This window comes from Scyliorhinus torazame, chromosome 1, assembly GCF_047496885.1.
Source record: "Scyliorhinus torazame isolate Kashiwa2021f chromosome 1, sScyTor2.1, whole genome shotgun sequence".
NCBI classification, from domain to species: Eukaryota; Metazoa; Chordata; class Chondrichthyes; order Carcharhiniformes; family Scyliorhinidae; genus Scyliorhinus; species Scyliorhinus torazame.
This window is the reverse complement of record NC_092707.1, coordinates 203277127-203294784: the sequence shown is the minus strand read 5'-3', so window position 1 is coordinate 203294784 and position 17658 is coordinate 203277127. Positions and strand designations below refer to the sequence as shown.

At 46.3% G+C, this 17658-nt stretch overlaps 1 protein-coding gene across 2 annotated transcripts in view; it reads left to right on the top strand.

Annotated features, from left to right (window-relative positions):
• LOC140418567 (mitogen-activated protein kinase kinase kinase 5-like) overlaps window positions 1-17658 on the top strand; it is a 277605-nt gene that overhangs the window by 79883 nt on the left and 180064 nt on the right. For both annotated transcript variants that reach the window (XM_072502099.1, XM_072502092.1), the window contains exons 5-6: window positions 2498-2604; window positions 16561-16731. In XM_072502099.1, the coding sequence (XP_072358200.1) occupies window positions 2498-2604; window positions 16561-16731 (278 nt within the window). The remainder of the gene's footprint in view (window positions 1-2497; window positions 2605-16560; window positions 16732-17658) is intronic.

Sequence of the window (17658 nt, the reverse complement as noted above, 5' to 3'; positions counted from 1 at the left end):
TCTAAGCTGCCGCATCAACCAAGTAAGTCTCCAGTCAACGCTCGCTACGAGATAGGCGCTCCCAGCTACAAGTCCAGACCAGCTTTTGATTCCTGCAGACTCAGGACCTGAACGAAAGGCCACTTGTTCCCCTGACCTGGTGGGCCAATTCCGAAGCTAAGTATAGGCCTGTTAGTGATAGAAATAGTCTAGAAAGTAGAGTTATATGCATAAGTAGTGACTTACTGTATATAATAAATGTGTTTTGATTTGAATCTTACTAATTGGTGTGTTGAGTTATTGATCAGTACTTGAACCTGAACCTCGTGGCGGTATCATAAAGATACCTGGCGACTCTAGAGCAAAGGTTAAACAAACAGAGCAAATTATGAATTAAGAGCCAACCAAAAGTTAGCAATATGATTCCCCAAAGCCTGTCCACCATCTACAAGGCACAGATCAGGAGGGTAATGGAATATTTTTCACTTGCCTGGATGATTGCAGCTGCAACAACACTCAAGAAGCTCAACACCATCCAGGACAAAGCAATCTGGTTGATTGACACCCCATCTTCAAAGCTTCACTCCCTCCATTACCAACACACAGTGGCAGCCATGTGAACCATCTACAAGATCCATTGCAGTAACTCACCAAGGCTCCTTTTACAGCACCTTCCAAACCCAGGACCACAACCATCTAAAAGGACAAGGGCAGCAGACACATGGGAACACCATCACCTGCAAGTTCCCTTCCAAGTCACTCACAAATATATCGCCGTTCCTTCACTGTCACTGGGTCAAAATCCTGGAAATCATTCCCTGACAGCACAGTCGGTGTACCTACGCCACATGGACTGCAGTGATTCGAGAAGGCAACTCACCACCACCTTCTCAAGGGCAATTAGGGATGGGCATTAAATCCTGGCCTATCCACATGTGATGCCCATATCCCATGAATGAACAAAAAAAGTGTCCAAAATGTATTGATCATTGTCTTGAAAAGCTCAACTGAGCAGCGACAGCTCACTAACTGAACAAAGATCTCTAAAACGGTTATTTGTGAACCCTGAACAAAAGAAGCCACCAGGTAGTTTTAGGAAAACTCACACCTCGCTATCTCTGAGGAGCCACTATTGACCCCTTGTGCACTGTACTCCCAACTTCAAAGAGAGCTATACAAAAGCCATCTGCATATTCTAACCCAGGCTGGCTGGAAGGAGATGGATCTTTTGCTAGGACAAAAGGGTGAAATAAAAGCATAAAATGTTGGATGAACTAAGCCAGTTTAAGCATCTGTGGAGAGAGAAATAGAGTTAATGTTTCGAGTCTGACTTGAAATGTTAACTCTATTTCTCTCTCCACAGATGCAGCGAGACCTGCCGCGTTTATCCAAAATGTTCTGCTTTTATTTCAGATTTCCAGCGTCCACAATATTTTGCTTTTGTGTTAATGGTTTGACACATGGGGCATCATTCTCCGCCGACGGGAGCCTCCGTTTTGCCGGCGCCCGGGGGTTTCCCGACGGCGTGGGGCTGCCCCACAACGGGAAACCCCATTGACCGGCCGGTGTAACGGAGCATCCCGCCGGCGGGTCGGGGCAGAAATGTGGCGGGGCGGGATGGAGAATTTCGCTCATGCTTTGTCAAAGGTCTGATGGTCAGGTGGGGAATCTTGTGACATGGGCCTCGGGTTTGTGGAACCAGTAATATTGCCTCGCTGAACTGAAAAGCTCAATTTGCTGGTTGCCATCTAACTAGCAGTCTTTCGTAGACAAGGAATTCTGCCCAGGTGGAAAAACTATACAGCTTCTCCTGGAAATTCTGTACTATTGCCTTCAAGACTGATTCATTTCTATACGCCTGTCTCATACCTCACTGGACTTTGATTCTGAAATTTGTGAACCAATATTTATGTTCTCCTGGTCTCTGCACTGTAAAACCTTTTGTTATCTACCCATTTGTTTCCTACCTGAGTGTGGAGGTGACATTGCAAACTTCCCCGTGTGTTTGAAGTATGTGCAATAAACTAACCCTCTGAGTTCATCCTATTGAGTTTGCTGTGGGATTATTAATAGAAAATTGGATCACATCGAAACTGAGGGATGGGTAAATGCTTATAAAGAGGGATACCTATCAAAAAAACACCTTTCTGTTTATAGACAGATGGTGAGAGGAGAAATTAGTGCTGTTTAAATTAACCCCCTCCTGTCTGTGACAGTATTCAATGACTCTATTCATGAAGTCAGTGATCCGAAACGCCTTCATTGCAGTTTGATGAGAAGGAGAGGGAGCGAGAGGAAGGGAGAGTTGAGGGGTGAGAAGCAAGGGGGAAGAGAATTCGGACAGACCAGCACTAATACAGTAATTCTTAAAAAGACTTCACGCTAATCAAGTGTGGAATAGTAAAGATGGTTTTCACTATAAGCTCATACCAGTGCCAGTGAGAGGCAACTGACCATTTACCCTTGCTGAGTAACACTATTTGAAGAATTCTGACTATGCGCTACTTTTCTGTCACAGGATCTCAATGCAACCATCAAGCTGGTGGAGACGCTGCAAAACCTGCCGACATGTAATGTGGCAGAGCTGCCGAATATCAAGTTTCACTACTGCTTTGCACTGAATAGGTAGGTGACCCGGATGGGGAATGGAGAATGATATTATGGTCTTATGGAACCACTTTTCACCAACTCTTTTCCTTTCACACTCAGGTTTTTAATGATGATGTATGGCAGCTTAGTCTGAACACTTCTTCACGCGATGCCCTGCAGTATCCAGGATTGGTGGAGTGGTGGTGGTGTATTGCCGCTGGACTCGTAATCTGCGGGCATGCGTTCAAATCCCACCATGGCAGATGGTGAAAATTGGATTCAATTTGGATTCAATGAGCCCCTGTCCTGTGAGTCTGTAGTCATGGCTTCAAGCCTCACTCCAGATACTTATGGGTGCGCAATCTTAGCTGACACTGCAGTTGAGCATTAAGGGAGTGCTGCGCTGGTGTCTTACCGATGATGCACTAAACTAAGGCCCTGTCTGTTCCCTTAAGTGTTTGCAAAGGTTCTTATGCTATTATACTGGGAACGGGGGAATTCTCCCTGGTCTTTGGGCCAATATTTATCCTTCAACCAGCATCATTGAGCTGGTCCTTATCACTTTGTGGTTTTGTGAGGTGGTGCCAATTTCCTCATTTACAATTTATATCAATGCCTTAGTTGGGGAGGTGGAGTTTAATGTGCTGACAATACAAAGCTAAGTGGGAAAGTAAGCGGTGAGGAGAACACAAAGTGTTCTGCAGAGGGATGTAGACAGGCTGGGTAAGTGGCTAAAAGGTGGCAGATGGAATACAATGGTGCAGAGTTATCCACTTTGATAGGAAAATTAAAAAGAATAATAACTTTTGAATGATGAAAGATTGGAAAATGTTTAATATTCAGAGGAACCTGTGGTGACGCTGCACATGGATCACAGGAAGTTAACCGGCAGGTACCACAAGCAGGTAGAAAAGCAAAAATGTCTGTTAGTTTTTGTTACAAGACGATTGGGGTAGAAGAGTCATCGTCTTGAGTATATTAACAACAAATATTTATTGACAACTGGTAACTACAGTAGAGGGTACAGGTATGGAGCTGGCTCCATCCTAGGTGTTTACACATCTCTATCATCTCTAGACTGGCCCTGGCTCCGGGTCATGTTCCTTCTTACATCACTGGATGTAATCTTACATCACACCCTTCTGCTGTCCCTGACTCCTTCATCTGAAAGAAGTGTGTCCAACTGCAGCTCCTGTTAGACCGCTTGACGGCTCTGGAGCTGCGGATGGACTCACTTTGGAGCATCCGCGATGCTGAGGAAGTTGTGGATAGCACATTCAGTGAGTTGGTCACACCGCAGATTAAAATTACTGAGGCAGATAGGGAAAGGGTGACCAACAGACAGAGGAAGAGTAGGAAGGCAGTGCAGGGATCCCCTGCGGTCATCTCCCTCCAAAACAGATTTACCGTTTTGGAAACTGTTGGGGGAGATGGCTCACCAGGGGAAGGTGGCAGCAGCCAGGTTCATGGCACCGTGGCTGGCTCTGCTGCACAGAAGGGCGGGAAAAAGAGTGGCAGAGCTATAGTGATAGGGGATTCAATTGTAAGGGGAATAGACAGGCGTTTCTGCGGACGCAAACGAGAATCCAGGTTGGTATGTTGCCTCCCTGGTGCAAGGGTCAAGGATGTCTCGGAGCGGCTGCAGGGCATTCTGGAGGGGGAGGGTGAACAGCCAGCTGTCGTGGTGCATATAGGCACCAACGATATAGGTAAAAAACGGGATGAGGTCCTACAAGCTGAATTTAGGGAGTTAGGAGTTAAACTAAAAAGTAGGACCTCAAAGGTAGTAATCTCAGGATTGCTACCAGTGCCACGTGATAGTCAGAGTAGGAATGACAGGATAGCTAGGATGAATACGTGGCTTGAGAGATGGTGCAAGAGGGAGGGTTTCAAATTCCTGGGACATTGGGACCGATTCTGGGGGAGGTGGGACCTGTACAAATCGGACGGTCTGCATCTGGGTGGGACCGGAACCAATGTTCTCGGGGGGGTGTTTGCTAGTGCAGTTGGGGAGGGTTTAAACTAATGTGCCGGGGGATGGGAACCGATGTAGGAAGTCAGTGGGGACAGAAACAAAAGGCAGGAAGGGAGAGTGTGTAAAGCATGACCAGAGAAGGCAGGGCAGAGAGCAAGGAAGGTCTACATTAAACTGCATTTATTTCAATGCAAGGGGCCTGACGGGCAAAGCGGATGAACTCAGGGCATGGATGGGCACATGGGACTGGGATATTATAGCTATGACTGAAACATGGCTAAGGGAGGGGCAGGACTGGCAGCTCAATGTTCCGGGGTACAGATGCTATAGAAAGGATAGAACAGGAGGTAAGAGAGGAGGGGGAGTGGCGTTTTTGATTAGGGAGAACATCACGGCAGTACTTAGAGGGGATATATCCGAGGGTTCGCCCACTGAGTCTATATGGGTGGAACTGAAAAATAAGAAGGGAGAGATCACCTTGGTAGGACTGTACTACAGGCCCCCAAATAGTCAGCGGGAAATTGAGGAGCAAATATGTAAGGAGATTACAGATAGCTGCAAGAATAATAGGGTGGTAGTAGTAGGGGACTTTAACTTTCCCAACATTGACTGGGACAGCCATAGCATTAGGGGCTTGGATGGAGGGAAATTTGTTGAGTGTATTCAGGAGGAATTTCTCATTCAGTATGTGGATGGACCGACTAGAGAGGGGGCAAAACTTGACCTCGTCTTGGGAAATAAGGAAGGGCAAGTGACAGAAGTGCTAGTGAGGGATCACTTTGGGACAAGTGACCATAATTCCATTAGTTTTAAGATAGCTATGGAGAATGATAGGTCTGGCCCAAGAGTTAAAATTCTTAATTGGGGCAAGGCCAATTTTGATGGTATCAGACAGGAACTTGCAGAGGTAGATTGGGGGAGACTATTGGCAGGCAAAGGGACGGCTGGTAAATGGGAGGCTTTTAAAAATGTGTTAACCAGGGTGCAGGGTAAGCACATTCCCTTTAGAGTGAAGGGCAAGGTTGGTAGAAGTAGGGAACCCTGGATGACTCGAGATATTGAGACTCTGGTCAAAAAGAAGAAGGAGGCATATGACGTACATAAGCAACTGGGATCAAGTAGATCCCTTGAAGAGTATAGAGATTGTCGAAATAGAGTTAAGAGGGAAATCAGGAGGCAAAAAGGGGACATGAAATTGCTTTGGCAAATAATGCAAGGGAGAATCCAAAGAGATTCTACAGATACATAAAGGGGAAAAGAGTAACTCGGGACAGAGTCGGGCCTCTTAAGGATCAACAAGGACATCTATGTGCAGAGCCACAAGAGTTGGGTGAGATCCTGAATGAATATTTCTCATCGGTATTCACGGTGGAGAAAGGCATGGATGTTAGGAAACTAAGGGAAATAAATAGTGATGTCTTGAGAAGTGTGCATATTACAGAGGAGGAGGTGCTGGAAGTCTTAAAGCGCATCAAGGTAGATAAATCTCCGGGACCTGATGAAATGTATCCCAGGATGTTGTGGGAGGCTAGGGAGGAAATTGCGGGTCCCCTAACCGAGATATTTGAATCATCGGCAGCCACAGGTGAGGTGCCTGAAGATTGGAGAGTGGCGAATGTTGTGCCCTTGCTTAAGAAGGGCAGCAGGGAAAAGCCTGGGAACTACAGACCGGTGAGCCTAACGTCTGTAGTAGGTAAGTTGCTAGAAGGTATTCTGAGAGACAGGATCTACAAGCATTTAGAGAGGCAAGGACTGATTCGGGGCAGTCAGCATGGCTTTGTGCGTGGAAAATCATGTCTCACAAATTTGATTGAGTTTTTTGAGGGAGTGACCAAGAAGGTAGATGAGGGCAGTGCAGTAGACGTTGTCTACATGGACTTTAGCAAAGCCTTTGACAAGGTACCGCATGGTAGGTTGTTGCAGAAGGTTAAAGCTCACGGGATCCAGGGTGAGGTTGCCAATTGGATTCAAAATTGGCTGGACGACAGAAGGCAGAGGGTGGTTGTAGAGGGTTGTTTTTCAAACTGGAGGCCTGTGACCAGTGGTGTGCCTCAGGGATCGGTGCTGGGTCCACTGTTATTTGTGATTTATATTAATGATTTGGATGAGAATTTAGGAGGCATGGTTAGTAAGTTTGCAGATGACACCAAGATTGGTGGCACAGTGGATAGTGAAGAAGGTTATCTAGGATTGCAACGGGATCTTGATCAATTAGGCCAGTGGGCCGACGAATGGCAGATGGAGTTTAATTTAGATAAATGTGAGGTGATGCATTTTGGCAGATCGAATCAGGCCAGGACCTACTCAGTTAATGGTATGGCGTTGGGGAGAGTTATAGAACAAAGAGATCTAGGAGTACAGGTTCATAGCTCCTTGAAGGTGGAGTCGCAGGTGGACAGGGTGGTGAAGAAGGCATTCGGCATGCTTGGTTTCATTGGTCAGAACATTGAATACAGGAGTTGGGACGTCTTGTTGAAGTTGTACAAGACATTGGTACGGCCACGCTTGGAATACTGTGTGCAGTTCTGGTCACCCTATTATAGAAAGGATATTATTAAACTAGAAAGAGTGCAGAAAAGATTTACTAGGATGTTGCCGGGACTTGATGGTTTGAGTTATAAGGAGAGGCTGGATAGACTGGGACTTTTTTCCCTGGAGCGTAGGAGGCTTAGGGGTGATCTTATAGAGGTCTATAAAATAATGAGGGGCATAGATAAGGTAGATAGTCAACATCTTTTCCCAAAGGTAGGGGAGTCTAAAACTAGAGGGCATAGGTTTAAGGTGAGAGGGGAGAGATTCAGAAGGGCCCAGAGGGGCAATTTCTTCACTCAGAGGGTAGTGAGTGTCTGGAATGGGCTGCCAGAGGTAGTAGTAGAGGCGGGTACAATTGTGTCTTTCAAAAAGCATTTAGATAGTTACATGGGTAAGATGGGTATAGAGGGTTATGGGCCAAGTGCGGGCAACTGGGACTAGCTTAATGGTAAAAACTGGGCGGCATGGACTGGTTGGGCCGAAGGGCCTGTTTCCATGCTGTAAACTTCTATGATTCTATGATTCTATGTATGATACTGTATTCAGTCCCACATTAACCCTGTATATGCCAGACCCTTATACTACAGTTAGAGTGCAACAAAATTCACTAGACTAGATCCTGGAATGAGGGGATTAGCTTCTGAGGAGCAGTTCAATAGATTAAACCTGGAATTTGGAATAATGGAAGGTGATCTCATTGGAACATGTAAATTTCTGAAGGCGCTTGATGGTGTGGCCATCTAAAATGGCTTCCCGCAAAGGACGATGGGAATTGTGGTCAAGTTGGGACACAGATGGTACACAGCCCCTATGTATTGTGCAAAGGGAAACCAGACTTAACTGAAACTCACATCTGCTAAAGGTCAATCACCGATTTCCCCAGGACAATGGGACACAAATCGAAACGTAGCAACAGTAGCAGACTTGGGGGCCCTATTTACCTTATTTGGGAGTGCCTACGTGCCTTGGACAATAGCAGCTAGGACCCACCCAGCCATCGAGGTACCCGGTCCTAATTGGCCAGAATCGATTAGGTTGGTCGAAACCCTATTGATCCATTGGATACCGAGTTGGGACCGCCCAAAAGAGCGCAAAAGATCAGAGGATAAGAAGAACTGCGCAACCTGTATTCTGTCTCTTTTGGGACCGGCCTCTGCTCCGACCAACAGACCGGGTAAGGATGGCAGATTTCCTTCCCAAATGGGTTTTTATGAAAATCGGCAATGGTTTCATGGTCACCATTAGACTTTTAAGTCCAGATTTTTGTTGAATTAAAATGTCACTATGTGACATGGTGGTATTTGAACCGGGACCCCACAGCATTACCCTGGGTCTCCAGATTGCCAGTCCAGTGACAATACCTCTACGCCACCGCCTCCCTTGTTGGAGAGTGTTGTTGACCTATTGTGTAGTGTTCTGTGCCTGTTATCTAACTGCCTTTGTCTTTCATCAATAAACCCCTTTGTTAATTACTGAAAGCCCCCAGCGTATGTCTGGAGCCACACAGTAGAGATAACTTAGCCTTTAGTTAGTGTATCCAACCTGGGTAATTCTCAGTTTTTACAGCGTCGTCCAAGGGAATGTTTCAAGGGAATTGGAGTGATTCTGATCAATGCCCACCGTGGGACTCCTTCTCTGTATTCTCAGGGCTAAGATCGCTCAGTTTAACAAAACCACCAAATTCTGAGCACTGCTGTCCCTGGACACAGAAAAGTGGAGCAGGTGGCCCATCCTGGGGGTGAGTGAGCAGCAAGCAGGAAGGCAGGTTTAAAAAGGCAGAGGGAAGCCAAAACTGGGGGCAGGAATTTTCAGGAAGGAAAGGTAGAATAAATGGAACCTACAGAGGTATTCTCACTGCTGAGGGAGGGAAGGAGGGAGGGGAGGATGGAAAAGAAACACTGGGAGAGATGGAGGAGAGAATGGGAGAAACTGGAGAGAGGCAGAGGAGGTATTCGGGAGCAAATATGTGGTGAGAGTGAGAGGGGGTGAGGAGGAGAGAGAAAGAGAAAGGAACTCAGGCAGCATCCGTATCTGAAAAATTTGTTTCCTGCGCTCTGGAAGTGTTTTCTGTATTCAGAAGTTCAGCAGTTTAGCAATGGGCCAATGTGAATATTGATAAGCAGTCCTTTTTGAGTAATATATATATGTGTTGACCTCCTGGGGATGTTTATTTATTCAAATAACTGAGTGCCGGCCTACCTCCTGTGAATTTCCTGGGTGTGACGTACAGCGGGTGTAACTTGATCTGCCTTTGCTTTGTGATTGCTTTGTGAAAGATGAAAAATTGATTAATTTTGGCTTGTTGGAAGTGAAGGATAGGAGAAGCTCTGCACTGGGGAAAGAATGACTTTCCCATTTCAAACAGGAATGAATAACATACGAAGCATTGATGAGGCCATGGTTAGCACACCCTGGCAGGTTTGGTGGCTCCAAAATATGGGACAAAGCCATAGAAGACATACATTCACCAAAGTCATAACATTTGTACAAAGATAAGGGAGCCATTAGAATTATTTACACAAGGGGCACAGTGGTTAGCACTGCTGTCTCACGGCGCCGAGGTCACAGTCTCGGCTCTGGGTCGCTGTCCGTGTGGAGTTTGCAGATTCTCCCCATGTTTGCGTGGGTTCTGCCCCCACAACCCAAAGATGTGCAGGCTAGGTGGATTGGCCACGCTAAATTGCCCCTTAATTGGAAAAAATGAATTGGGTACTCTAAATTTTAAAAAAGGAATTATTTACAGAATGAAAAGGGAAGCTAAGAGATATGTGGTGGAACAGAATTCTCCAAAGTGCACTCCAGGGTTCCGTAGGAGGCTTCCAGGGGGCTCCGCAGCAGGCCAGACTGCCACAAAGCTGCCTGTCCCGTCAGAGGCTGGCTTCTTCTGGTGGGAATAAAGCCATCACCGGCGGGTGGAGGGGGTGGAAGGCAGCTATCGGGCGGGAGTGAGAGCGTGGCAAGGGGGAGGGTGCAGGGATCATCGGCATGTGAGAGAGAGAGTTCACCGTTTGCGTGAGAGAGAGGGGTAAGTATGTGTATGTGTGACAGAGTGGTGTCTGTATGTGTGAAAACGGGTAGAGAGGGGTGAATGTGTTTGTGTGTGTGAGAGAGGGGTGAGTGTGTGTGCATGTGTGTGCGTATGTGAGAGGGGTGAGTTTGAGTGTGCGGGTGTGAGAGAGAGGTGAGTGTGTGTATGTGTGAGAGAGAGGGGATGAGTGTGTGTATGTGAGAGAGTGTGGTGTGTGAGTGTAAGGAAGGGGTTAGTTTCTGTGAGAGAGAAGGGATGAGTTTGTGTGTGAAAGGGATGAGTGTGTGCATGTATGAGAGAGAGAGGGAGAGGTGAGTGCGTGTCTGTGAGAGAGCAAGAGTGGTTGAGAGTGTGTGTGTATGTGTGCGTGTGTGAGGGGAGTGAGTTTGTGTGTGCGAGGGATGAGTGTGTGTGCATGATGTGTCCGGAGTGAGGATCCAGCTCTCTAGCAGCACTCCGAGTATTAAATTTATTTGTGAGCAAAAAGATCAACATTACTCCTCACATTACAAATGACAAAAAGAAGATAATATTTGAAATAATTTGTTGAATAATGGAACATTTCAATTATAATAAATATATACATATAAGAATAAAAAAATATTTTAAGTGTTTTTGTATTTTTGTACCTATTACACAATAATAATCATGTTTTTGGTGGTTTAACTCTGCAATATGACTAGCATGTTTCTTAGGCATTCTGTCAGTACTCTTCGGAAATCAAAAGGGTTCCGTGGCTGAAAAGGTTTGGGGAACCCTGCGAGGGTTTTTAAATTATGACGGGTTTGATGGGGTGAACAGGGAAAGACTATTTTGGCTAACCGTCCCTTAGTAGTACAGAACTTGAATATTACACTCATTAGGACAAACACAAGAATGCAAAATTTCAAGTCATCACAAGAATTTAGACTGTCGGAGAAAGAAACTCGGTGCTGATTGATTGGCAAGTCAACTGTGATTGGCTGAGGCATTGTCATGGAGAAAACAGCGGGAAACTATAGATTACCCAAGCCTCTGCGTAATTCTGAAAAGGTGCAATGATTGAACATAATGGGCGGGATTCTCCTTTCTGGGGACTAAGTCCCCCGGCGCCAACCACTCCGGCGTCAACAGCCCCCGAAAGTGAGGAATTCCCCAAGTTTTTTGGGGCTAGTTTGACCCCGGAGTGGCTGGTGCTGCTCCAGCCGGCGCCGAAGGGCCGGTGTGAGTTTGCGCATGCGCGGAACGGCTGGCATGATCTCGCGCATGCACGGATCGGCCGGCGTATTTCCGCGCATGCGCAGACCAGTCGGCATATTTCCGTGCATGCGTGGGGGTTCTATTCTCCGTGCTGGCCCCTGGGCAACATGGCGGAGCCCTACATGGGCCCGGCGTGGAGGAAAGAAGGCCCCCACGGAAACAGCCCGCCTGCAGGATCGGTGGGCCCCGATCACGGGCCAGGCCACCGTGGGGGTCCCTCCCGGGGTCGGATCCCCCTGCACCCCCCCCAGGACAGCCCCCTCACACCTACCTGCCAGGTTCCGCCGTGCATGAGGTGAGTAATTCACGCCAGCGGGACTGACCAAAACTGGAAGGCCACTTGGCCCATCGGGGCCCAGAGAATCACCAGGGGGCCGGGGTCAATGGCCCCCGACCGGTGTGGCGGGAATTCCGCCGGCCCCTGAAAAATGGCGCTGGAGAATAGGGCAGTCGGCGGCGGGGCGGGATTCGCGCCTCCCCCCGGGGATTCTCCGACCCGGCAGGGGGGTCGGAGAATCCCGGCCATTGTTTTGTTTGCAGAGAACAGGTACTTGCAAGCGCCTCAAGATACATTGACTGAATGTATCCTGCTTTTGAATTACCCAGAGGCTTTGGGAGCCTATAGTTTCCCGTTGCTTTCTCTGTGATGGTACCTTGGCCAATCAGAATCAACTTGCCAACAAATCAGCATCCTTTTCTCATGTGGCATAAATTGTTGTGATAATTTCAAGTTTGACATTCTTGAGTTTGTCCTGATGAGTGCAAGATGAAAAACTTCAGCGATGTGTCTCTCTTTTATGCCAATACTTTGTCTTGCTGGAAAGTGACTGACAAAGGGTCAGTTTGCAATCCTCACTAAGAGAATGAGCAGACAGCTTAATAAAGACTTCTTTAAACTAAGGGTTGTTGGAGTATGGAATGGATGAGACAAGAGAGTCTTTTATTGGATTTCAAAACAATATTTTAAATTGAGGAACTTAACAGGATTTATTTTGGGGGGCAGAGGGGGGTGGCATGGAGTGTGGTAGAGCAGTGCTGAATATACCAGCATAGGGCTGGTATAGTCGTGACTGATCGAATAGCCTATTTCTGCCAACTTGTATGGTTTGACCCATAGAGATAGCTGAGGAAATTGTGGAGGTATTGGTGATGGTCCTTCAGGAATCACTGGAGGCAGGAAGGGTCCCAGAGGACTGGAAAGTAACTAATACAACATCACCGTTTAAGAAGGGAGGGAGGCAGAAGATGGGAAATTATAGGCCGGTTAGGCTGACTTGTCATTGGTAAGATTTTAGAGTCCATTATTAAAGATGAGATCGCGGAGTACTTGGAAGTGCATGATCAAATAGGACTGAGTCAGCATGGCTTCGTCAAGGGGAGGTCATGTCTGACAAATCTGTTAGAGTTCTTTGAGGGGGTAACAAGAAATTTAGACAAAGGAGAACTAGTGGACGTGATTTATTTAGATTTTCAGAAGGCCTTTGACAAGGTGCCACATTGGAGACAGTTAAATAAGTTAAAAGCCCATGGTGTTAAGAGTAAAATCCTGGCATGGATAGAGGATTGGCTGACTGCGAGAAGGCAAAGAGTGGGGATAAAGGGGTCTTTTTCAGTATGGCAGGAGGTGACTAGTGGTGTGACCCAGGGGGTCTGTGCTGGGACCACAACTTTTCACAATATACATTTATGATCTGGAAGAAAGAACTGAAGGCACTGTTGCTAAGTTTGCAGACGATATAAAGATCTGTAGAGGGACAGGTATTATTGAGGAAGCTGGTATTTAAGGGGGCTGCAGAAAGATTTGGACAAGCTAGGAGGGTGGGCAATGAAGTGGCAAATGAAATACAATGTGGAAAAGTGTGAGGTTATGCACTTTGGAAGGAGGACTTTAGGCATAGACTATTTTCTAAATGGGGAAACGCTTAGGAAATCAGAAGCACAAAGGGGCTTGTGAGTCCTTGTTCACGATTCTCTTAAGGTTAATGTGCAGGTTCAGTCAGCAGGTAAGAAGGCAAATGCAATGTTAGCATTCATGTCAAGAGGGCTAGAATACAAGACCAGGGATGTACTTCTGAGGCTGTATAAGGCTCTGGTCAGACCCCATTTGGAGTATTGTGAGCAGTTTTGGGCCCCATATCTAAGGAAGGATGTGCTGGCCTTGGAAAGGGTCCAGAGAAGATTCACAAGAATGATCTCTGGAATTAAGAACTTGTCGTATGAGGAATGGTTGAGGACTCTGGGTCTGTACTCGTTGGAGTTTATAAGGATGAGGGGGGGTATCTTATTGAAACTTACAGGACACTGAGAGACCTGCTTGGAGTGGACGTGGAGAGGATGTTTCCACTTGTAGGTAAACTAGAACCAGAGGACACCATCTCAGACTAAAGGGACGATCCTCTAAAACAGAGATGAGGAGGAATTTCTTCAGGCGGAGGGTGGTAAATCTGTGGAACGCTTTTCCGCAGAAGGCTGTGGAGGCCCAATCACTGAGTGTCTTTAAGACAAGAGATAGATAGGTTCTTGATTAATAAGGGGATCCGGGGTAATGGGAAGAAGGCAGGAGAATGGGGATGAGAAAATATCAGCCATGATTGAATGGCGGAGCAGACTCGATGGGCCGAGTGGCCTAATTCTGCTCCTGTGTCTTATGGTCTTATGGACCCTGGTGGGTTGAAGCGGCACTTACAATTCACCAGAGTAACATCTTCCATTTCCCACACCGACCATAGGGAGTCTGGGACCATAACTGGCTGCTCCTTCAGTCACCACTCTCCACCTTCCGGAACATCCTCCCACCAACACCACTATCTACTCAGGACATTCCTTGTGAATATTCCTGACTTTTTTGACTTCATTCCCGTCCACCCGTTCTCTTAAATACTAACATGCAAATTAGGATCAGGAGTAGGCCATTCGGCCCCTTGAAATTGGCTGATCTGATTGTGGCCTCGACCACATTCCCACATAACCCCCAATAACCTTTGATTCCCTTGTTAGTCAAGAATTGATCTGACTTTGCCTTAAAAATATTCAGTGCCCCTGACTGCACCACTCTCTGGGGAAGAGAATTCCGAAGACTCACTTCCTTCCGCGAGAGAATAAAATCTCCTCTGACTTAAATGGGAGAATCCTTATTTTTAAAATGCATCCCCTAGTTCCAGTCTATGCTAAAAGGAGAAACATCTTTTCAATATCCACCCTGTCAAGTCCGCTCATGGCCTTATATGTTTCAGTAAGGTCACTTCTCATTCTTCTAAACTCCTATCAGATAAAGGGCCACCCTGTCTAACTTTTCCTCATAAGATAACTTCCCTCATCCCAGGTGTCAGACACATAAGCCTTCTCTGAATTGTTTCCAATGCATCTATATCCTTTCTTAAATAAGGGGACCAAAACTGTATACAGTACCCCTGATGTGGTCACACCGATGTCCTGTCCAGCTGCTCTTCACCAACTTGTAGGACATTCTGCTTGTGAGCAACAAGCAAAGTGAAGTGGTTGGATGTAATCCAGAAGGTTCTATCACAGAACCCCCCAACTTCTTATGACTGACAAACAGAAGATCAGAGAATATGGAAAAATCACATCACTTATTTGGCGGCCCCAATTATTTATCGCCTGGATTGCTCAAAGCAATGTCCTAGAGATTAACCTTTAATTTCTAAACACTCCAGGGGAATCTGGAAGGTTGGCAGGCTTTGATGTCGAAGTTGTGATTAGTCTGCCTGATTCACTCAAGGTGTGGCTTTCCGTAGAACCCCAACATTGCAGAAGGAGGCCATTCGGCCTATTGAGTCAGCATTGACCCACCGAAAGAGCACTCGACCGAGGCTCATTCCCCCACCCTATCCCTGTAACTCCACGCATCGATGATGGCCAATCCACCTAACCTGCACATCTTTGGACTGTGGGAGAAAAATATTAGAAAGAGAGATTTTCATTTATATCGTGCTTTTCAACATCTCATGAAGTCCCAAAGTGCTTTATAATCAATGAAGTGCTTTTGCAATTTTGAAAGATTGGCAGCCAATTTGTGCACAGCAAGATCTCACAACAGCAGTGTGCTGATGACCAATTAATCGGTATTTGGGAATTCACACAATATGTGGCTGAACTGTGCCATGCCCAAACTCTCTCTCATTCCCAGCCAGCCTATGGGGACGTCAAGTTGCTGAACACTAGGATTATCTTCCCCATAATCTTACTGATGGGAGGAGGCAACCCCTGTTCCCCAGTGCCCCCAAACCCTAACCCACTTGAATAGATGACCAAATGGCAGAACTGTCTGGCTTTCCCTCTCATCCACTGGAGAGGAATTTTCAGTAATTGTTGCAATTGAGCAGATCACCTCTGACTGAAGCTGTACTTTGTGTGGAACGGCCAATCTTGGCAGCTGTAGCTGTGAATGTTACAGGGCTGGGCCCCAAACAGGAGGATGTGATCAAAGGACACAAATTTAAGGTAAGTAGAAAAAGAACCAGAGGGAAGATGAGCAGAGATGTTGTTGCACAGTAAATTGTTATGATCCGGAGTGCACCATTTGACATGATCAGGGAGGGGGATTGGAAGCATATTTAACAGTAATTTTCACAAGGGAATTGGATATAAACTTGCAAAGAAGAAACTTGTGGTGCTGTGGAAAAAGAGCAGGTGAGCGAGACGACTCAGATAACTCGTTCAAAGAGTTGGCACAACTACAATGGGACAATGGCCTCCTTCTGTGCATCTTGTAAAGGTTAAGCAAGTGTGTTGACATGAAGTGTTTGGATTTTTGTTTGGATTTGGATTTGTTTATTGTCAGGTGTGTCGAGGTACAGTGAAAAGTATTTTTCTGTGAGCAGCTCAAACAGATCATTAGTACATGAAAAGAAAAAAAAATGCGTAATAGGGCAACACAAGGTGCACAATGAAAATACATAGACACCAGCATCGGGTGAAGCATACAGGGTGTAGTATTAATCAGGTCAGACCATAAGAGGGTCGTTTAGCAGTCTGGTAACAGCGGGGAAGAAGCTGTTTTTGAGTCTGTTCTTGCATGTTCTCAGACTTCTGTATCTCCTGTCCGATGAAAGAAGTTGGAAGAGTGAGTAAGCCGGGTGGGAGGGGTCTTTGATTATGCTGCCCGCTTTCCCAAGGCAGCGGGAGGTGTAGATGGAGTCAATGGATGGGATGTTGTTGTTGCTGCTCAGGTTTCTCTGACTGTGGATCTTTCTGCTAGGCGGAACCAACCAGGAGATCGGGAAAGAGCCCTCTCAGTGATCCTGCCGGTTGTGGAGACAGGGGAGCAGCTTTCATCCGATCTTTACTGCCTGTGCGGGCGTATATACAAGGATATCTTCATCAGCTCCAACTTCACGGACCATGGGAGCCGAGACAAGTCCTGTTACTGGTAAGAAGTGAGCTTGTTCTGATACTTACCTGTGATTAGTGAAATTTAATTTGTATTGTTGGGTTAAATACTCCGGGATGGCTAAATATCCTTTGAGACCATTCAGTGTTTTCCTAAGAAAGGGCGTTTGTGCCCTTTGCACCTGAATTTCATTCCAGATACCTGTCAACGTTGTATCTGCTTGTCCCAGTTAGACAGCGAGCTAAAGACCTAACCTCTGATCCTATCCCAGCTTATCTGTTCTGAAGTCGTACTTTCAAATGATAGCTGTCACGACACCCTGGGCTAGTGCGCGATCAATTCTAGCCCCACAGACCCCAGACTCCCAACACAAGTGAAGTAACCAATAAGTCGTATAATATTCCCAAAATATTTGGTCGTTGGCTGCCTACTAATTTACAGTCACCAGTTTTGTAAGTTGAAACACAATTAATGTTTATTTATAACATAAATAAAGATAAAACATGCAGTATTTACAATAGAATAACGGCAAGCGAACCTTCTACTACCCCTCTCTTTAACTGTTCCACCCTCTACCCACACACACACACACACACACACACACACAGCTGGAAAGAGGTTAGAACAATGAGGGTTAAGGGCAAAATAAATAACTCTTGCTTCAGTTGATGATTTCTTCAGTGCACCTTCTTCCCAGTTTGAGGAGGTTTAAAGTCTCTAATATTGCAGCCCACACTGGCTGTTCAGGAGTTTTGAGCACACTGAACACACAGCTTCCCTGGAGTGGCAAAGACTTTGTTTCCTCAGACATTGCAATCAGCTCTTGGGTTCTTCTCCAGGCCTTGTTTTCAGGAATCAAACACTCACTGGCTTGCTGGAGAGGAAGAGTTGGCTGGATCTTCTCATGCAGAGGCTTGGCAATCATTTTTTCTGGAGAGAGTTCAGCTGGGTTTTTCACCTCCGCTG